We start from the raw sequence: 22,599 nt of genomic DNA on the forward strand, positions 1-22,599 counted from the left end.
AGCACTAGGAGCAGTGTATTATACTATATGGAGGACTGAGCAGTGTATTTTAATATATGAAGGACTATGTGGAGTGTATAATACTAAATGGAGGACTGAGGAGTGTATTATACTATATGGAGGACTGAGCAGTGTATTATACTATATGGAGCACTACGAAGAGTGTATTATGCTATATGGAGCACTATGAAGGCTGTATTTTAATATATGCAGGAGTGTAATATACTATATGGAGGACTGAGGAGTGTACAATACTATATGGGGGATTATGGGGAGTGTATCTATATATATAATTGCCTAAGGGTTTTTCCGTCTGTCTGTCTGTCTGTCTTTCTGTCTGTCTGTCCTGGAAATCCTGGCTCTCTGATTGGTCGAGGCCGCCAGGCCTCGACCAATCACTAACGGGCACAGCGACGATGATGTCATAAAGGACGTAGACATCCTGCGTCTCTGATTGGTCGAGGCCGCCAGGCCTCGACCAATCAGCAACGGGCACAGCGACGATGATGTCATAATGGTTGCCATGGCGACGATGATGTCATAAAGGTTGCCTCGATCAATCAGCGACGGACACAGTCTGCCGCGAATTCTGGAATCATCATTGTCCATATATTACAGGGACATGCATATTCTAGAATACCCGATGCGTTAGAATCGGGCCACAGTCTAGTTATACTATAAGGAGGACTATGGGGGTGCATTATACTTCTTATATGGATCCCATGACTTCTATGTTAGCCCCTGATGAGTATAATGGTTTATTTTCTTTTATACATTACATAACAATGGCAGTACGGGGGATAAATATATGCCAAGATGGGGCACTGGATAGTTATGCAACTGAGGTCACACTATACAACTTTGCAATAAAGCTATAGTGTGCAAAATTAATAGGGAAAATGTGAATTTGGGTGAAAAATATTTTGGCATGGTGGGGGGGCCCCCATTTGAAAGTTCGCACCGGGGCCCATAACTTTGTAGTTACGCCACTGGGCCTGTGTGATTTCAAATGCCAGGACTGAATTTCAGCCCCAGTCCGTACCTGCTACCTATGTTCTTTGAGTAGTTGTCCCACTGTTTGGACACTCACTAATTATAATATTAGGGCATATCCTAGTAATATTACACAATGTTCCAAGAAAGGAATGCTTCTATACCACAGTGCTCCATCATTTTTAGATGTAAAGATATCTTGGAGTGAATATGCCTGCTGTTACGCTCACGCCCTGACTGGGTGGCGTGAGCGAGGGGATTGTGGCACTACTGTGCCACAAACCAGACTACCCTGGAAGGGGCGTGACTAAGGAGCTACCTTGGTGTTTGCTGGAGCCACTGATGGTGGGGACAGACTTGTGCGGCAGGTAGCTGCCAGGTACCACTTCGTGCGGTGTCTAGCTGTGGCAGCTGATCCCACTGAGGGACTGAACACTATTAACAGGTGGGAGCAGGTATGGACGAGTACTCTGGCGGACAAAGCTGGCACTCTGGCAGGCAGGTGAGCACGGCTGGCACTCTAGGCAAGCAGGTGGGCACGGCGGAGTGGGAGCAGAGCAAAGTCGCAGGAGGTGGAGAGCAGGACACAGCCGCAGGAGGCAAGACAACAGTTGAGCAGAACCGCAGGAGGCAGAGCAAAGAGCAGAACCACAGGAGGTTGAGCAAAGAATAGAGCCGCAGGAGGCGGATCAAAGAGCAGAACCACAGGAGGCGGATCAAAGCCACGGGAGGCGGAGCAAAGAGAACAGCAGGAGGTGGATCAAAGAGCAGAACCACAGGAGGCGGAGCAAAGAGCAGAACCGAAGGAGGTGAAGAAAAGAGCAGAGCTGCAGGAGGCAGAGCAAAGCCACAGGAGGTGGAGCAAAGCCGCAGGATGCGGAGCAAAGAGCAGAAGGAGTGAACACATGAACACAAGGAAACACACAGCAGAATAGGAAAGGTTACAGACAGAGATACAAACAGACACAGGTATAGGACTAAGTTCAGACAGGGTCAGGTACAGGGCAAGGCATGAGAACAAGGACTCAGGCCAGGGTACGAAGCCCCACTGGATGGCAGAAACAAGAGACACAGGACACAGGTACAGGTCAGGGTACAAAGCCCCACTGGGTGGCTAAAACAAGAGATAAAGAAAGACAGGACCTGGCAGCTCAGCAGCAAACCACTAACTCAGGAAATACATTGCTCAGGCATCCCCCTAGGGGTAGGAAGCCTTAAGTACCTAAGGCCTTTTGGCAATTGGCTGGGGACACCTTAGGAAGGTGCACACAGTCTGTATAAGAAACAGGAAGTGCCAGGGCCGCCGCCGCCCTAAACATACAGCAAGCAAGGTCATGAGGCCCAGAGCATGGAGCCGGCAGAGGACAGAACTCACAGCATGGCCCGGAGTGGTGAGTAAGAGGGGAGATGGGAAGCCATGCAGTGATGCCGGCAGGGATGTTACACCTGCAACTCTACGTAAAACTACATCTATAATCTCAAAATAAGCTGGGCTACATCTATATAGTCATTATTAATCATTTGACAGATATCATAGAGGACATAATCAGGCTTCAGAAGACAAGTCCATGCTATTAAATTACATACTTCCAGATATACATCTCATAGTGCACAACATTTTTGTTGGTCCACTTTTGGAAACATCATATTTTAGGTACAATTTTCAGCTGGTGAAATAAGTATTGAACACGCCAACAATTTTTTAAGTAAATACAGTGGTATGGAAAGTATTCAGACGCCTTTAAAGTTTTCACTCTTAGTTTTATTACAGCCATTTGGTAAATTCAGAAAAGTTCATTTTTTTTCTCATTAATGTACACTCTGCACCCCATCTTGATGGAAAAAAAACGAATGTATTAATTTTTGCAAATTTCTTAAAAAAGATAAACTGAAATATCACATGGTCATAAGTATTCAGACCCTTTGCTCAGTATTGAGTAGAAGCACCCCTTTGCGCTAGTACAGCCATGAGTCTTCTTGGGAATGATGCAACAAGTTTTTCACACCTGGATTTGGGGATCCTCTGTCATTCTTCCTTGCAGATCTTCTCCAGTTCCATCAGGTTGGCTGGTGAACGTTGGTGGACAGCCATTTTCAGGCCTCTCCAGAGATGCTCAATTGAGTTTAGGTTAGAGCTCTGGCTGAGCCAGTCAAGAATGGCCACAGAGTTGTTCTGAAGCTACTGCTTTGTTATTTTAGCTGTGTGCTTAGGGTCATTGTCTTGTTGGACGGTGAACCTTCAGCCAAGTCTGAGGTCCAGAGCACTCTGGAAGAGGTTTTAATCCAGAATATCTCTGTACTTGACCGCATTCATGTTTCCTTCAATGACACCCAGGCATCCTGTCCCTGCAGCTGAAAACCACACCCATAGCATGATGCTGCCACCACCACGTTTCACTGTTGGGATTGTATTGGGCAGGTGATGAGCAGTGCCTGGTATTCTCCACACATACCATTTAGAATTATCGCCAAAAAGGTCTATCTTCATCTCATCAGACCAGAGAATCTTATTTCTCATAGTCTGGGAGTCTTTCATGTGTTTTTTAGCAAACTATTTGCGGGATTTCATATGTCTTGCACTGAGGAGAAGCTTCCGTTGGGCCACTCTGCCATAAAGGCCTGACTGGTAGAGGGCTGCAGTGATAGTTGACTTTGTGGAACTTTCTCCCATCTCCCTACTGCATCTCTGGAGCTCAGCCACAGTGATCTTGGGGTTCTTCTTTACCTCTCTCACCAAGGCTCTTCTCCCATGATTGCTCAGTTTGGCTGGATGGCCAGGTCTATGAAGACTTCTGGTGGTCCCAAACTTCTTCCATTTAAGGATTATGGAGGCCACTGTGCTCTTAGGATCCTTGAGTACTGCAGAAATTCTGTTGTAACCTTGGACAGATCTGTGCCTTGCCACAATTCTGTCTCTGAGCTCCTTGGCCAGTTCCTTTGACCTCATGACCCTCATTTGGTTTGACATGCACTGTGAGCTGTGAGGTCTTATATAGACAGGTGTGTGCTTTTCCAAATCAAGTCCTTTCAGTTTAATTAAACACAGCTGGACTCCAATGAAGGAGTAGAACCATCTCAAGGAGGATCACAAGGAAATGGACAGCATGTGACTCAAATATGAGTGTCTGAGCAAAGGGTCTGAATACTTATGACCATGTGATATTTCAGTTTTTCTTTTTTATTAAATTTGCAAAAAAATCTACATTTCTGGGTTTTTTTTCAGTCACGATGGGGTGCAGAGTGTATATAAATGTGAAAAAAGGAACTTTTTTGAATTTACCAAATGGCTGAAATGAAACAAAGAGTGAAAAATTTAAAGGGTTCTGAATAGTTTCCGTACCCACTATATATTTCTAAAGGTGCTATTGATATGAAATTCTCACTAGATGTTGGTAACAACCCATCCAGTCCCCACAAGCAAAGAAACCAAACCATAGATGTCCATAAATTATGTTTTGAGTAATAATAAGAAATTGCATAGGTAAAAATTATTGAACACATGAAGAACACATGAAGAAAGAGAGGTGCAAAAATAAATCTATCATAAATTAGAAAGCAATCCTACCACTTTGTGAAAAATAATATCACCTGGTTCAACTGATGGCTTAGGCTAGGTTCAGATTGCGTTAGGGCAATCCGTTTAGCGCTAAGCGCTAGCGGATTGCGCTAACGCAATGTCTTTTTCGGGGTCGCGTTTAACGTCCCTGCTCTCGCAGATCCCCGATCTGCAAGAGCGGGGAACGGACCTCGGGTGCGCCGCGGACGCTGCAAGCAGCGTCCGAGGTGCATCACAAAACACCGGCATATCGCTAGCACGTGCCGAAAATGGCATGCGCTAGCGATGCGCGTTCCCATTGCTGCCAATGGGCGCGCTAACAGACGCGTTAATTCCGCAGTCCCATTAACGCAATCTGAACCTAGCCTTATAAAAAGGTGTCTTATTACCAAGGTTCCACACAAGAAACACCTAATGATGGGTAAAGCCAGTGAGCTGTTTCAAGACCTTAGCATCCTTATTGTTGCAAAACATACTGATGGCATTGGTTACAGAAGAATTTATAAACTACTGAAGTTTACAGTGAGCACTGTGGGGGCCATAATCCAGAAGTGGAAAGTACATAATTTCAACATAAATAGGACATGACAAGGTGCTTCATGCAAGATTTCAGATAGAGGAGTGAAAATGATTATCAGAACTGTTATCCAAGAGCTAATGACCACCTGTGGAGAGCTACAAAAAGACATGGAATCTGCAGGTAGTATTGTTTCAAAGAAAACTATAAGTAATGCATTCAACGTCAATGGACTGTATGCATGCTCACCATGCAATACTTCATCGCTAAACAAAAAGCATGTTCAAGCATGTTTAATGTTTGCTCAACAACATTTCGAGAAGCCTGTTAAATAGTGGGAGAATATAGTCTGGTCAGATGAGATCAAAATTGAACTCTTTGGATGCCATAATACACACAGTGATTGGAGGTAAAAAAGCATTGCATATCACCCCTAAAACACCATACCAACTATGAAGTTTGGAGGTGGGAACATCATGGTATAGGGCTATTTTTCAGCAATCTGCACTGGCAAACGTCATATGATTGAAGGAAGGATGAATGGACAAATGTAACAAGACATTTTTGATAAAAATCTGCTACCATCTACCAGGATGATGAAGATGAAAAGAGGTTGGACATTTCAGCAAGACAATGATCCCAAACACACCGCCAAAGAAACTCTCAATGGTTTTCAGAGAAAGAAAATATAGCTGCCTGAATAACTCAGCCAATCGCCTGACCTGAATCCAAGAGAACATTTTTGGAAGGAACTGAAGCTCAGGGTTCATAAAAGGAGCCCAAAGAACCTCCAGGATTTGAGGAATGTTTGTGTGGAAGAATGCGCCAAAATCACATCTGAGCAATGCATGCGACTAATTTCCCCATACAGGCGGCGTCTTGAAGTTGTCATCACCAACAAAGGCTTTGTGCGAAGTATTAAATACATTTCCGTAAGTGTGTTCAATACTTTTCCCTGTGTAATTTCTCATTATTAGGCTGCCGTCACACTAGCAGTATTTGGTCAGTATTTTACATCAGTATTTGTAAGCCAAAACCAGGAGTGGAACAATTAGAGGAAAAGTATAATAGAAACATATGCACCACTTCTGTATTTATCACCCACTCCTGGTTTTGGCTTACAAATACTGATGTAAAATACTGACCAAATACTGAACGTGTGACGGCAGCCTTACACATAACATAATTAATGGGCATCTATGGGTTGATTTCTTTGCCGGTGTGGATCAGACAGGTTGTTACCGACATCGAGTGAGAATTTCATGTTAACCTTATATTTAGAATAATATTCACTTAGAAAATTGGTGACGTGTTCAACACTTATTTCACCTGCTGTATATATACATTTTTATTTTATGTGTTATGCATGCTCAGATCATGTGTACAGCAACTATTTTTTTGCCATATATTTCTGTCAACCAATATTTCATTTTCAACCAAATTTGCATGAAACAATGTTTTTGTAGGGGATGGTGGTCACATAACATATGGTAGAATAGAGAATTTTTCAAAGGAAATCTGGTGTGGATAACAGCTTGTTCAGATGTCAGCTTTTCTGATATGAGTGCTATCTGTGTTTTTCCCTGATAGCACTCATCCCTATGACGGTCTATTGGGTATTTCACATATTCGATATTTTTATCAGACCAAGTAGTCTTTACAAAGGCATGGAGCCTTGTCTAAGGCTATTTGCACATGTTGCAGATTCTGCATCTCTTGGCAGAAAACGCAGGTGCGGATTTGATGCATTTTTTATGCGGATTTTGTGCGGATTTACTGCGGATTTTGTGCGGATTTCATGCGTTTTTACCCCAGTGGATTTCTACAATGGAATGGGTACAAAAACGCTGCAGATCCGCACAAATAAATGACATGGTCCTTCTTTTAATCCGCAGCGTTTTCCGTGCGGAATTTTCTGCACCATTACCACAGCACTTTTTTTCCCCATTGATTTACATTGTACTGTAAATCACTTGCGGATCTGCAGCGTTTCTGTGCGGAAAAAGACGCTGCGGATCCGCAGTAAATCCGCAACGTATGCACACAGCCTAATACTGATCCTGATATTTCTGATATTGAGTGTTGGATCAAAGTAGCCGATGCAAGTCTATGAATCCATAAAAAAATTGGACAGTAATCTGGTGCCATATGTGTGCTGTCTGTTTTTCACAAACTGATTCATGGAGATTTCTCAAGCTTCTCCCTGCAGTTTGGATTTTTTTTCCATCTTAGAAAAACTGAAGAAAGTGACCAAACTGTACTCTGATGACACTGATCAAATTCACTGATGACACTCAGTTTTTTTTTAGGTACGAGAAAAATCTCTGATGTCTGAACTGACCCCTAAGGGTATTTTTTAAAAAGACGTGGTCTATAGTAGACATTTTACAATATATAGGTCACAAACCACACTTGGTATAGAAGGCGCTGTTACTACTTCATTAATGACAATGACACAACAGCACAGCTACGTCTTTTCTGGCCTGTTCAGCAAATGGAAAAACAGATTTGTGTGAAATATTTACCAAGTAATTTCTTCTTCTTCTTGCTGTTATCTTGTGTATTAGGTGTCTGTGCTTCCGCCCTTTCATTTCCAGGACCCTCAAATTCTTCTAATTCTTCCAGCATTGCAGATTACTATACACAAAGGAAGCAGCCATTTCAATTTACATGCTCCGACAACCATGCAAACCTTAAATCGGGAAACGTAAAAACTACAAACGCGACTGTTCACATCTAGATTTCCGCCAGTGACTGATGCGCTGCCGACAATAATCATTATGGCAAAGTGTAAAATAGTATAGTCCTAAAAAAAAGCCTCAAAATTCTGCCACGTGTTGTGTAACCTGTATCTAATCTTAGATAAAACAGTCATAAAGAGTAATACTAACAATATAAATATGAAGTGTACATAGGCGACGAATGCAACATTATCATTGTATGAACATGTTTATATGACCATATATTGCTCCGATAATTCTATATTATTTTTATGTTATAGTCACGTTTCGAGCTTTAAAAGTCTGCTTTGTAAGATATTTATCATTTAGACTCTGGGATATTAGCATAAAGCCCACTATTAATAATAAGTGGTATATTGCAAGATTTAGGCACATCTCAGTGGTACTTACCATTACCATACACACGCAGGATCAAAACTCTCATGTGTCCTAGTGGGTTTTTTCAAACCGTCGCTGGAAAGAGTTCGATAACCGGAGAGGGGCCCTCCCAGGCATGGAAAGATGAAATTTACCCAAAGGAAAGGAAAAAAAAAAAAAGGAAAAGGAAAAGAAAAGGGATGAGATCACTTTATGAAACTTACATGTACACTTGCTTATATGTACCCCATTGTGTAAAAATGCTGGAGGTGCAAATGTTTCATGTTTGTTGTGAAAAGGACAGCCAGCACTTTCTGTCACACGTGACGGGCGAGTACAATGTGCTGTATCTGGGGTCATTCTGAGCTATGGGAATGCAGTGGATGGAGACAGCCTATGCATTAGGCAGCCTGGGATTTCATTTTTACAACACAATGGGGGAAAAAAAAGCTGGTCCGATGCACGCAATAAGCGGATTATATGGATACAAGCCTTTTCACTCTCCATAGCACTATAGCATAGAAAATACTAAATGATTCTCAGTAAAAGAGTAAAACTTCACAAAACAACAACTCGCTACATGAAATGTGACCCTGCTATAGGTTCTTATGCAGCTGGGGTAGAAATCCTCTAATCATAAAAAAAAGAAGAAAAACTACAATATTCATGTGAACAGGGGGTGCAGAGGTTTCACCCAAACTGTGGCCTATAGGGTTATGTGACATGAGTGACATATGGGATTGTAGCTCTTCTTGCCACCTATTCTTTTAAAAATATTTTTATTGTTCTTTTTTTTATTTTATTTTTAGGAGCAGAAATAAAAAGTGAGGGGGGAGGGAAAGGTTAACAATGGGAAGGGGAAAGGGAATGGTAAAAATTAGGCAACTCAAACAATATTCTCCAATTAACAATGTAACAAAGGTTTAAACATTACAACATACTATAAACTGGTATAATACTTGAATATGGAAAGGAATCAAAAAGAAATAAGATGTAGGCATAATGATCTCACTTTGTTCCCATATGTCTTAAAAAAAAGAAGTTTGTGGATTTCGGAATTTTGAGTTCCAGATCTTCCATTTCCTAGAATATTTATTTATACCGTTGCTGTTGATAGCGAACCTCCATTCTAAGGTACTATGTTGATGGATTTTATCTACTATATCTATAAATTTTGGCGCTTAATTTTTCTTCCACCAATGAGCTAGGGAGTTCTTTACTACTAAAATCATCAGCAAGAGATTATCCTGAGGGTATGTGTCCACGTTCAGGATTGCATCAGGATTTGGTCAGGATTTTATGTCAGTATTTGTAAGCCAAAACCAGGAGTGGAACAATTAGAGGAAAAGTATAATAGAAACATATGCACCACTTCTGTATTTATCACCCACTCATGGTTTTGGCTTACAAATACTGACATAAAATCCTGACCAAATCCTGATGCAATCCTGAACGTGGACACATACCCTTAGAGGATTTGGTGTCTCATGTCATGTAGTTGTCCTGCTTTGTGTAATCCCATCCCCACCTTACTAGCATTTTTTTTTTTACCTGTGCACTGTGTATATAGAAATCTGTCAATCAGTGGTGTAGGCAGGTTTATATAGAGCTCAGCAATCTGAGCAGTGCTAGATCTGCAGCACAAAAAAGGCTAGTAAACCTGCTGCATATTCCTGAGCTCAGTATAACCAAGCCCTTACCACTGATTGGCAACTTTCTGCCTAAGCACAGTGGACACGGAAAGCTGCGATCAGTAGTGTGAGCGGGGTTATACAGAGCTCAGCATTCTGAGCAGTGCTAGTTTTTCATCAGAAAAAAAAGGACTAGTAAATCTGCTGCATATTCATGAGCTCTATCTGGGTGGTCTAGATAGGGGCAGCACCTCTGGTGGAGGGCTTGCCATATCCTTTTAGGACAGCTTGTTCATCTTTTGGTCCTCATCTGGTACTCAACTCTCACATGTACCTCCAAGCTAAACCAAGTGAGGGTAGCAGTCGGTTTTGACACCCACGGTGACTTTTAAGAGTTTGCTGACTTATGCATGTGAAGGCTGGATTTGGCGCACTGTCCGAAAGAAACCATCTAAGATTAAATGACAGAAAATGCATATATAGGACACTGCTAACCATTCACTGCATCTAGTAGTCTCGACTAGCTCTTGCCACTGGGACTTGATAGGCTTGGACAAGAGAGTGAGGGTGACGTGACGACCTGTGCAACTCTTTCTCATTTTAATCCAAGTCAAGCGCAAGTCATGACTTTAATCACTGTGCTTCAAAGTCCTGTGGCGTTGGGGGAGCAATGAATCTCCAGGTTTGGAATCACTGGAAGTTGCAGTCATGAACCTGAACACAGGTGTCCCAGGGCATAGGGCCGATGACCACTGGACCGAAGCAGCAGTGAAGTTGGCAGCCCTCTGGATGTCTGAACAGCCCTCTTTAGGATCACTCTACTCACCTCCATTGAGGAAGGGGCTAGAAAAGGTACCTCAAACATAGTCTGCTTCCTCTTGACCTGGCAAGCCTACCACAGCTGGTGGGTATCCCTCATAGCGGTCTACATACAAAGAAGAAAATGATGGTACTGAACCTTGGCTGTTATGATCTGGTAATTCAGTACCACAATGGACATAGAAGTCAGAGCACTTACAGTGACCTGACAATAACCCAAAAACATAGAACGAGCTCTGAGACGTGGGAACTCTGCTGACCGCAATCCCTAATCCTCTCCAACCACACTAGAGGCAGCCGTGGATTGCGCCTAACGCTCCCTATGCAACTCGGCACAGCCTGAGAAACTAGCTAGCCTGAAGATAGAAAATAAGCCTACCTTGCCTCAGAGAAATACCCCAAAGGAAAAGGCAGCCCCCACATATAATGACTGTGAGTTAAGATGAAAAGACAAACGTAGAGATGAAATAGATTTAGCAAAGTGAGGCCCGACTTACTGAACAGAGCGAGGATAGGAAAGGTAACTTTGAGGTCAACACAAAACCCTACAAACAACCACGCAAAGGGGGCAAAAAGACCCTCCGTACCGAACTAACGGCACGGAGGTACACCCTCTGCGTCCCAGAGCTTCCAGCAAGCAAGAAAAAAAACAATAAGCAAGCTGGACAGAAAAAAAAAACAGCTAACAAAATAGCAAAGCGGAACTTAGCTATGCAGAGCAGCAGGCCACAGGAACGATCCAGGAGGAAACAGGTCCAATACTAGAACATTGACTGGAGGCCAGGATCAAAGCAGTAGGTGGAGTTAAATAGAGCAGCACCTAACGACTTCACCACATCACCTGAGGAAGGAAACTCAGAAGCCGCAGTACCACTCTCCTCCACCAACGGAAGCTCACAGAGAGAATCAGCCGAAGTACCACTTGTGACCACAGGAGGGAGCTCTGCCACAGAATTCACAACAGTACCCCCCCCTTGAGGAGGGGTCACCGAACCCTCACCAGAGCCCACAGGACGACCAGGATGAGCCATATGAAAGGCACGAACAAGATCGGGAGCATGGACATCAGAGGCAAAGACCCAGGAATTATCTTCCTGAGCATAACCCTTCCACTTAACCAGATACTGGAGTTTCCGTCTTGAAACACGAGAATCCAAAATCTTCTCCACAATATACTCCAACTCCCCCTCCACCAAAACCGGGGCAGAAGGATCAACAGATGGAACCATAGGTGCCACGTATCTCCGCAACAATGACCTATGGAATACGTTATGAATGGAAAAAGAATCTGGAAGGGTCAGACGAAAAGACACAGGATTAAGAACCTCAGAAATCCTATACAGACCAATGAAACGAGGTTTAAACTTAGGAGAGGAAACCTTCATAGGAATATGACGGGAAGATAACCAAACCAAATCCCCAACACGAAGTCGGGGACCCACACAGCGTCTGCGATTAGCGAAACGTTGAGCCTTCTCCTGGGACAAGGTCAAATTGTCCACTACATGAGTCCAAATCTGCTGCAACCTGTCCACCACAGTATCCACACCAGGACAGTCCGAAGACTCAACCTGCCCTGAAGAGAAACGAGGATGGAACCCAGAGTTGCAGAAAAACGGCGAAACCAAGGTAGCCGAGCTGGCCCGATTATTAAGGGCGAACTCAGCCAAAGGCAAAAATGACACCCAGTCATCCTGATCAGCAGAAACAAAGCATCTCAGATATGTTTCCAAGGTCTGATTGGTTCGTTCGGTCTGGCCATTAGTCTGAGGATGGAAAGCCGAGGAAAAAGACAAATCAATGCCCATCCTAGCACAAAAGGCTCGCCAAAACCTCGAAACAAACTGGGAACCTCTGTCAGAAACGATATTCTCTGGAATGCCATGTAAACGAACCACATGCTGGAAGAACAATGGCACCAAATCAGAGGAGGAAGGTAATTTAGACAAGGGTACCAAATGGACCATTTTAGAGAAGCGATCACAAACCACCCAAATGACTGACATTTTTTGAGAGACGGGAAGATCTGAAATAAAATCCATAGAGATATGTGTCCAAGGCCTCTTCGGGACCGGCAAGGGCAAAAGCAACCCACTGGCACGAGAACAGCAGGGCTTAGCCCGAGCACAAATCCCACAGGACTGCACAAAAGAACGCACATCCCGCGACAGAGATGGCCACCAAAAGGATCTAGCCACTAACTCTCTGGTACCAAAGATTCCAGGATGACCAGCCAACACCGAACAATGAACCTCAGAGATAACTTTATTCGTCCACCTATCAGGGACAAACAGTTTCTCCGCTGGGCAACGATCAGGTTTATTAGCCTGAAATTTTTGCAGCACCCGCCGCAAATCAGGGGAGATGGCAGACACAATTACTCCCTCTTTGAGAATACCCGCCGGCTCAGATAAACCCGGAGAGTCTGGCACAAAACTCCTAGACAGAGCATCCGCCTTCACATTTTTAGAGCCCGGAAGGTACGAAATCACAAAGTCAAAACGGGCAAAAAACAGCGACCAACGAGCTTGTCTAGGATTCAACCGCTTGGCAGACTCGAGATAAGTCAAGTTCTTATGATCAGTCAAGACCACCACGCGATGCTTAGCTCCTTCAAGCCAATGACGCCACTCCTCGAATGCCCACTTCATGGCCAGCAACTCTCGATTGCCAACATCATAATTTCGCTCAGCAGGCGAAAACTTCCTGGAAAAGAAGGCGCATGGTTTCATCACCGAGCCATCAGAACTTCTCTGCGACAAAACAGCCCCTGCTCCAATCTCAGAAGCATCAACCTCGACCTGGAACGGAAGAGAAACATCTGGTTGACACAACACAGGGGCAGAAGAAAAACGACGCTTCAACTCTTGAAAAGCTTCCACAGCAGCAGAAGACCAATTAACCACATCAGCACCCTTCTTGGTCAAATCGGTCAATGGTTTAGCAATACTAGAAAAATTGCAGATGAAGCGACGATAAAAATTAGCAAAGCCCAGGAACTTTTGCAGACTTTTCAGAGATGTCGGCTGAGTCCAATCATGGATGGCTTGGACCTTAACGGGGTCCATCTCGATAGTAGAAGGGGAGAAGATGAACCCCAAAAATGAAACCTCCTGAACCCCAAAGAGACACTTTGATCCCTTCACAAACAAAGAATTAGCACGCAGGACCTGAAACACCGTTCTGACCTGCTTCACATGAGACTCCCAATCATCCGAGAAGACCAAAATGTCATCCAAGTACACAATCAGGAATTTATCCAGGTACTCTCGGAAGATGTCATGCATAAAGGACTGAAACACTGATGGAGCATTGGCAAGTCCGAATGGCATTACTAGATACTCAAAATGGCCCTCGGGCGTATTAAATGCAGTTTTCCATTCATCGCCTCGCTTAATACGCACAAGATTATACGCACCACGAAGATCTATCTTGGTGAACCAACTAGCCCCCTTAATCCGAGCAAACAAATCAGATAACAACGGCAAGGGGTACTGAAATTTAACCGTGATCTTATTTAGAAGGCGGTAATCTATACAAGGTCTCAGCGAACCATCCTTCTTGGCCACAAAAAAGAACCCTGCTCCTAATGGCGACGATGACGGGCGAATATGCCCCTTCTCCAAGGACTCCTTCACGTAACTCCGCATAGCGGCGTGCTCAGGCACAGATAAATTAAACAGTCGACCCTTTGGGAATTTACTACCAGGAATCAAATCGATAGCACAATCACAATCCCTATGCGGAGGTAGGGTATCGGACTTGGGCTCATCAAATACATCCCGGTAATCAGACAAGAACTCTGGAACCTCAGAAGGGGTGGATGACGAAATAGACAGAAATGGGATATCACCATGTACCCCCTGACAACCCCAGCTGGACACAGACATGGATTTCCAATCTAATACTGGATTATGGACTTGTAGCCATGGCAACCCCAACACGACCACATCATGCAAATTATGCAACACCAGAAAGCGAATAACCTCCTGATGTGCAGGAGCCATGCACATGGTCAGCTGGGTCCAGTACTGAGGCTTATTCTTGGCCAAAGGCATAGCATCAATTCCTCTCAATGGAATAGGACACTGCAAGAGCTCCAAGAAAAACCCACAACGCCTAGCATACTCCAAGTCCATCAAATTCAGGGCAGCCCTGAATCCACAAATGCCATGACAGAATAAGATGACAAAGAGCAGATCAAGGTAACGGACAAAAGAAATTTTGACTGTACCGTACCAATGGTGGCAGACCTAGCGAACCGCTTAGTGCGCTTAGGACAATCAGAGATAGCATGAGTGGAATCACCACAGTAGAAACACAGCCCATTCAGATGTCTGTGTTCTTGCCGTTCAACTCTGGTCAAAGCCCTATCGCACTGCATAGGCTCAGGTTTATGCTCAGATAATACCGCCAAATGGTGCACAGATTTACGCTCACGCAAGCGTCGACCGATCTGAATGGCCAAAGACATAGACTCATTCAGACCAGCAGGCATAGGAAATCCCACCATGACATCCTTAAGGGCTTCAGAGAGACCCTTTCTGAAAATAGCTGCGAGCGCACCTTCATTCCATTGAGTGAGTACGGACCACTTTCTAAATTTCTGACAATATACCTCTATCTCATCCTGACCCTGACACAGAGCCAGCAAATTTTTCTCTGCCTGATCCACTGAATTAGGTTCATCGTACAGCAATCCGAGCGCCAGGAAAAACACATCAATATTACTTAATGCAGGATCTCCTGGCGCAAGGGAAAATGCCCAGTCTTGAGGGTCGCCACGCAAAAAAGAAATAATAATTCTCACTTGTTGAACTGGGTCACCAGAGGAGCGAGGTTTCAAGGCCAGAAACAGTTTGCAATTATTTTTGAAATTCACAAACTTGGCTCTATCACCATAAAACAAATCAGGAATAGGAATTCTTGGTTCTAACATAGGATTCTGAACCACCAAATCTTGAATCTTTTGTACATTTATAACGAGATTATCCATTGAAGAGCACAGACCCTGAATGTCCATGTCCACACCTGTGTCCTGAACCACCCAAATGTCTAGGGGAAAAAAAAGGCAAAACACAGTGCAAAGAAAAAAAAATGGTCTCAGAACTTCTTTTTTCCCTCTATTGGGAATCATTAGTACTTTGGGCCTCCAGTACTGTTATGATCTGGTAATTCAGTACCACAATGGACATAGAAGTCAGAGCACTTACAGTGACCTGACAATAACCCAAAAACATAGAACGAGCTCTGAGACGTGGGAACTCTGCTGACCGCAATCCCTAATCCTCTCCAACCACACTAGAGGCAGCCGTGGATTGCGCCTAACGCTCCCTATGCAACTCGGCACAGCCTGAGAAACTAGCTAGCCTGAAGATAGAAAATAAGCCTACCTTGCCTCAGAGAAATACCCCAAAGGAAAAGGCAGCCCCCACATATAATGACTGTGAGTTAAGATGAAAAGACAAACGTAGAGATGAAATAGATTTAGCAAAGTGAGGCCCGACTTACTGAACAGAGCGAGGATAGGAAAGGTAACTTTGAGGTCAACACAAAACCCTACAAACAACCACGCAAAGGGGGCAAAAAGACCCTCCGTACCGAACTAACGGCACGGAGGTACACCCTCTGCGTCCCAGAGCTTCCAGCAAGCAAGAAAAAAAACAATAAGCAAGCTGGACAGAAAATAAACCGCAAACAAATAGCAAAGAAGAACTTAGCTATGCAGAGCAGCAGGCCACAGGAACGATCCAGGAGGAAACAGGTCCAATACTAGAACATTGACTGGAGGCCAGGATCAAAGCAGTAGGTGGAGTTAAATAGAGCAGCACCTAACGACTTCACCACATCACCTGAGGAAGGAAACTCAGAAGCCGCAGTACCACTCTCCTCCACCAACGGAAGCTCACAAAGAGAATCAGCCGAAGTACCACTTGTGACCACAGGAGGGAGCTCTGCCACAGAATTCACAACACTTGGCACAGTGGTGGATACATACTTTTCTGGAGTGGTTGAGGCAGCACTGAACGACAAGATGCAGGCGGGGAATTTGCTATCAAATCTCAACTTGTTCAAAAACTTGCTCAGCTTCCAGAGGGCTTGATTGACTGCCTGATGACACTTCAGCTCCCACTTACAAACAAGAAGCCTGCTGCGCCGATTAGTGCCTAGGCTCCCATCATGACCTATCCAAATGACATTAAGGATAAGTTCTATGATGAACTTGACACACTTATCTGTCTCAGTAATCCCACAGTCAGACAAGCTCATTATGCTCAGAGACTTAAAGGGAAGGTGCCACCAGTTTTCTTGTATTTAGTTTTTTTTTTTTAAATTAAGCTTAAAATAGTAATTAAAATGTATTAATGCAATGTTTGCACTGTTTGCAAACATTTCTATATGAAAAATATTAGATATTTTTCTACAAATATACATATTTACCACTAGGGGGAGCATTTTCCGTTTTAGACCTCAAGCAGCTATAGTAACATTTAGCAGCTTTACTCTTTGCTGGAAAATTGGGGCAGTAACTGCTGACATCACCATTTCCCTCCCCTTTTGGGTGGTCTAATATCCCGGGGGCAGAATGAAGAGCAGCATCACAGGGCAGCACCATTTTGTGTGTGACTGCCCTGTGACCTGCTATCACCAGCAGTTACTGCATCAGAGGCACAGCTTGTTTACAGAGCGCAGAACACAGTGGACTCAGCAGCATTTTTTGTGAATAACATTCTTGCCATCCCCTTTCCCCCACCTTAATCCCTGTCCTGTCAGCTGCCCTGCTCTCTCTCTCCAGGTGTCCCCTCCCTCTCTGCAGGCTGTGAGTGCAGCTTACAGGAGATCACAGGGACTGTGTGTGAGGGGGAGGCAGAGACATAGCAGGAGAAGCACACAGGGCAGCGTGTGAGGAGCAGAGGATGTGTGCCCACTGTGCCCAGGATGTGCCTGCCTGGAGTACAGAGGAGCAGTGAGCGCTTCTTCTGTCCTGCGATAGAGAGTAAGTGGAGCTCGGCAGATAGCACTGGGCTATAATAAAATGGCAGCTAGTCACACCTACAGCAGTGAGTTGTGCAGCCCACAGAGGCGTGCCCAGCTCACTGCTAATGCTGCTGCAATGTTACAGATAGGGTCCTCCCTGGTCTATTATCTCCTATGTCCATGGGGTGCCGTAATCTGACACTGATAGTGCCCTGCTACTGCTGCAAAACCAATATGTCAGCCCCCAGTGCATTCTTTAAACTCATAACACATGAAATCTGTTTCACATGCATTTCAAACTTGCTTATAGCAGCATGTTATGCTACATTACAGTGATTTATTAATGACCTACAAACACGGTACCTTCCCTTTAAATGCCAGAGTGAGAACAGACTATCAAAACTTGAAAGGAATCATTGGGAGACACGACATTGGCAAGTGTAACAGTAATGACCTTCTGCTCCTCAAGACATGTGCAACACATGACCTTGACATCACCAACACTCTGTTCCATCAACCCAGTTGCAAGAAGACATCGTGGATGCACCCACACTTCAGGCACTGGCATCTCATTGACTACGTCATTGCCAGGAAGAGGGATAGGATGGACTTTAGAGTAACGAGAGCCATGTGTGGTGCTAACTTCTGAACAGACCAACGCCTCATTGTGTCTAAGTGCAGGCTTTGCATTCGGCCATCAAGAATACCCGAAGGCCAGAAGACTACAAATAAGCTAAACTGCAAAGCAGAAGAGTTGCAGGAGAATACCCTGAGGCTACGGAAAGTATGCAGAAATTTCCTGAGAAAATCTGAGGTTTTCCGCAGGAATTCTGCATGCATTTTTGTGGCGTTTGTATTGCGTATTTTGTGCATTTTTTGCGCTTTTTTCCGGAGGTTCCCAATGCAATAATATAGTGGGAAATACGCAAAATTAATGAACATGCTGCGTATTTTTCCGCATGCGTTTTTTTTTGCGGAAAAAAGCGTAACATGTGCACAAATAATGCAGAAACCATTAAAAATGATGGGATGCGTAATGTATTCGTTTTTTATGCGTTTTTGCCACAGAAAGCCACACAAAAAATGCGCAAAAAGCAAGAAAACCCCCTGAATAATCCGAAACGTGTGCACATACCCTGAATGTCGACTGTCAGACACAATGCAGGCAGATGGTATCAGAGTTGAAGAACAGTGGACGATTCTTAGGCTGCCATCACATATATATATATGTGTGTATATATATATGTATATGTATGTATATGTATGTCATTGAGATGCATATATATATATATATATATATTTATATTTAATGCAGTGCTAGATAGCAGAATAGCCAGTAATTCAATTGCCGGCTTTTGCTATCTCCTTCCCAAACCCGACAGAATATGAGACATGGTTTACATACAGTAAACCATCTCATATCCATTCTTTTTTTACATATTCCTCACTATTAATGTTAGTGTCTGTGTGTAAAGTTTGGGTGCTCTAGCTGTTAAAATAAAGGGTTAAATCACGGAAAAAATTGGCGTGGGCTCCCGCGCAATTATCTCCGCCAGAGCAGGAAAGCCAGTGACTGAGAGCAGATATTAATAGCCTAGAGAGGGACCATGGTTATTGGGCCCCCCCATCTAAAAACATCTGCCCCCAGCCACCCCAGAAAAGGCACATCTGGAAGATGTGCCTATTCTGGCACTTGGCCATTCTCTTCCCACTCCCCGGTAGTGGTGGGATATGGGGTAATAAAGGGTTAATGTCACCTTGCTATTGTAAGGTGACATTAAGCCAGATTAATAATGGAGAGGCGTCAATAAGACACCTATCCATTATTAATCCAATATTAATAAAGGGTTAAAAAAAAAACATCCACATTTGGAAAAAAAGCATTTTAATGAAATAAATGCACATGGTGTTGTAATACCTTTATTATACGCTCAATCCATTTGAAGACCCTTGTCACCTGAAACAAAGTTAAAATAAAAAAACAACAATATCTCATACCTTTCCTGCGACCAGTCATGTCCCATGCTGTAAATCCATCTGAAGGGCTTAAATAATTTTACAAGCAGGAGCCTGCTAATGCAGCTGTTGCCCCTGCCTGTAAAAACTGGGAAATTAATGGAATGCAGGGGAACCTAGCATTGTAGACTTGCGGTGCTGCGCCCCTTGCTGGCATAAACTCACATGAACTCTAGTGTGGGAATTTTTCTAAATATCTTCTCACGCTAGAGTTCATATGAAATGGTTTACTGTATGTAAACCATGTCTCATATCCTGTTGGGCTTGATAGGGAGATAGCAAAAGCCGGCAATTGAATTACCAGCTTTTCTGCTATCTAGCGCTGTATTAAATATAAATATATATAGGTGTCTCACTGACACACACATATATATACTGCATATATGTTTTCACAAATATTTGAGCCCATGGATCCATTCTATGTCTATTTTGAAAGCCGGCGAGAAAATCTCACTGTTCGGATGCCATACGGCTGCCATACGGATGACACACGGATTATATTTCTCCTGTTACCCTTGGGAAAATAAAAATTTGGGGTGAAAAGATTATTTTTTTGAAAAAAAATGATTTTATTTTCACGGCTCTGTGTTATAAACTTTAGTGAAACACTCGGGGGTTCAAAGTTCTCACAACACATCTAGATAAGTTCCTTGGGGGATCTAGACATCAGTTTCTCTGCAAACGCAACATGACACCTGCAGACCATTCCATTAAAGTCTGATTTCCGAAACAGCACCCCTTCCCTTCCGAGATTTGCCATGTGCCCAAACAGTGGTTTTTCCCCCACATATGGGGTATCAGTGTAATAAGGACAAATTGTACAACAACTTTTGGGGTCCAATTTCTCCTGTTACCCTTGGGAAACTAAATTTTGTGGCGAAAAGATTATTTTTGTGAAAAAAATGATTTTTTATTTTTACGGCTCCACATTATAAACTTCTGTGAAGCACTTGGGAGTTCAAAGTGCTCACCACACATCTAGATAAGTTCGTTATTGGGCCTACGTTCCAAAATGGTGTCACTTGTGGGGGGTTTCCACTGTTTAGGCACATCAGGGGCTCTAGAAATGCGAGATGGCATCCGATCTCCATTCCAGCCAATTTTGCCTTGAAAACTCAAATGGCGCTCCTTCCCTTCCGAGCTCTGCCATGCGCCCAAACAGTGGTTTACCCCCACATATGCAGTTTCAGCATGCTCAGGACAAATTGTACAACATCTTTTGGGATCGAATTTCTCTTTTTACCCTTGGTAAAATAAAATAAATTGGATCTGAAGTAAATTTTTTGTGAAAAAAGTTAATTTTTTTTTTTTTTTAAGCATTCCAAAAATTTCTGTGAAGCACCTGAAGGGTTAATAAACTTCTTGAATGTGATTTTGAGCACCTTGAGGGGTGTAGTTTCTAGAATTATTAATGGAGCACACTCGGACTGGGTAGCGGTTAGCAGTGGGGTACCACAGGGGTCAGTATTGGGCCCTCTTCTTCTCTTCTTTTTAGCATACTTATTAATGACCTTGTAGGGGGCATTCAGAGTAGAATTTCAATATTTGCAGATGACACTAAACTCTGCAGGGTAATCAATACAGAGGAGGACAATTTTATATTACAGGATGATTTATGTAAACTAGAAGCTTGGGCTGATAAATGGCAAATGAGCTTTAATGGGGATAAATGTAAGGTCATGCACTTGGGTAGAAGTAGTAAGATGTATAATTATGTGCTTAATTCTAAAACTCTGGGCAAAACCATCAATGAAAAAGACCTGGGTGTATGGGTGGATGACAAACTCATATTCAGGGGCCAGTGTCAGGCAGCTGCTACAAAGGCAAATAAAATAATGGGATGCATTAAAAGAGGCATAGATGCTCATGAGGAGAACATCATTTTACTTCTATACAAGTCACTAGTTCAACCACACTTAGAATACTGTGCACAGTTTTGGTCTCCGGTGTATAAGAAAGACATAGCTGAACTGGAGCGGGTGCAGAGAAGAGCGACCAAGGTTATTAGAGGACTAGGGGGGTCTGCAATACCAAGAGAGGTTATTACACTTAAGGCTATTTAGTTTGGAAAAACTAAGACTAAGGGGTGATCTTATGTTAATGTATAAATATATGAGGGGACAGTACAAAGACCTTTCTGATGATCTTTTTAATCATAGACCTGAAACAGGGACAAGGGGGCATCCTCTACATTTGGAGGAAAAAAAGGTTTAAAAATAATAACAGACGCGGATTCTTTACTGTAATAGCAGTGAGACTATGGAACTCTCTGCCGTATGATGTTGTAATGAGTGATTCATTACTTAAATTTAAGAGGGGACTGGATACCTTTCTGGAAAAGTATAATGTTACAGGGTATAAACACTAGATTCCTTGATGGGGCGTTGATCCAGGGAACTAGTCTGATTGCCGTATGTGGAGTTGGGATGGAATTTTTTTCCCCAATGTGGAGCTTACTCTTTGCCACATGGTTTTTTTTGCCTTCCTCTGGATCAACATGTTAGGGCATGTTAGGTTAGGCTATGGGTTGAACTAGATGGACTTATAGTCTTCCTTCAACCTTAAATAACTATGTAACTATGAATGGTGTCACTTTTGGGTATTTTCTATCAAATAGACCCCTCAAAGTGATTTAAATGTGATGTGGTCCATAAAAAAAATGGTGGTGTCCAAATGAGAAATCGCTGGTCAACTTTTAACCCTTATAACTCTCTAACAAAAAAAAAAAATTTTGATTCCAAAATTGTGCTGATGTAAAGTAGACATGTGGGAAATGTTACTTATTAAGTATTTTATGTGATATATCTGTGTGATTTAAGGGCATGAAAATTCAAAGTTGGAAAATTGCAAAATTTTCAAAATTTTCGCCAAATTTCAATTTTTTTCACAAATAAACGGAATTCATATCAAAGAAATTTTACCACTCACATGAAGTACAATATGTCACGAGAAAACAGTGTCAGAATCACCGGGATCCATGGAAGCGTTACA

At 43.1% G+C, this 22,599-nt stretch overlaps 1 protein-coding gene across 1 annotated transcript in view; it reads right to left on the minus strand.

The window, feature by feature from the left end:
• LOC138641981 (ferroportin-like) overlaps nt 1–9,452 on the minus strand; it is a 45,278-nt gene extending 35,826 nt beyond the window's left edge. Inside the window, exons 1-2 of the mRNA XM_069729832.1 lie at nt 8,198–9,452; nt 7,592–7,703 (exon numbers count right to left, since the gene is read on the minus strand). Of these exons, the coding sequence (XP_069585933.1) occupies nt 7,592–7,694 (103 nt within the window). The 5' untranslated portion in view covers nt 7,695–7,703; nt 8,198–9,452. The remainder of the gene's footprint in view (nt 1–7,591; nt 7,704–8,197) is intronic.
• Between the last annotated feature and the right edge of the window lie 13,147 nt (nt 9,453–22,599).

The sequence above is a fragment of the Ranitomeya imitator genome, chromosome 6 (genome assembly GCF_032444005.1).
Source record: "Ranitomeya imitator isolate aRanImi1 chromosome 6, aRanImi1.pri, whole genome shotgun sequence".
Lineage (NCBI taxonomy): Eukaryota > Metazoa > Chordata > Amphibia > Anura > Dendrobatidae > Ranitomeya > Ranitomeya imitator.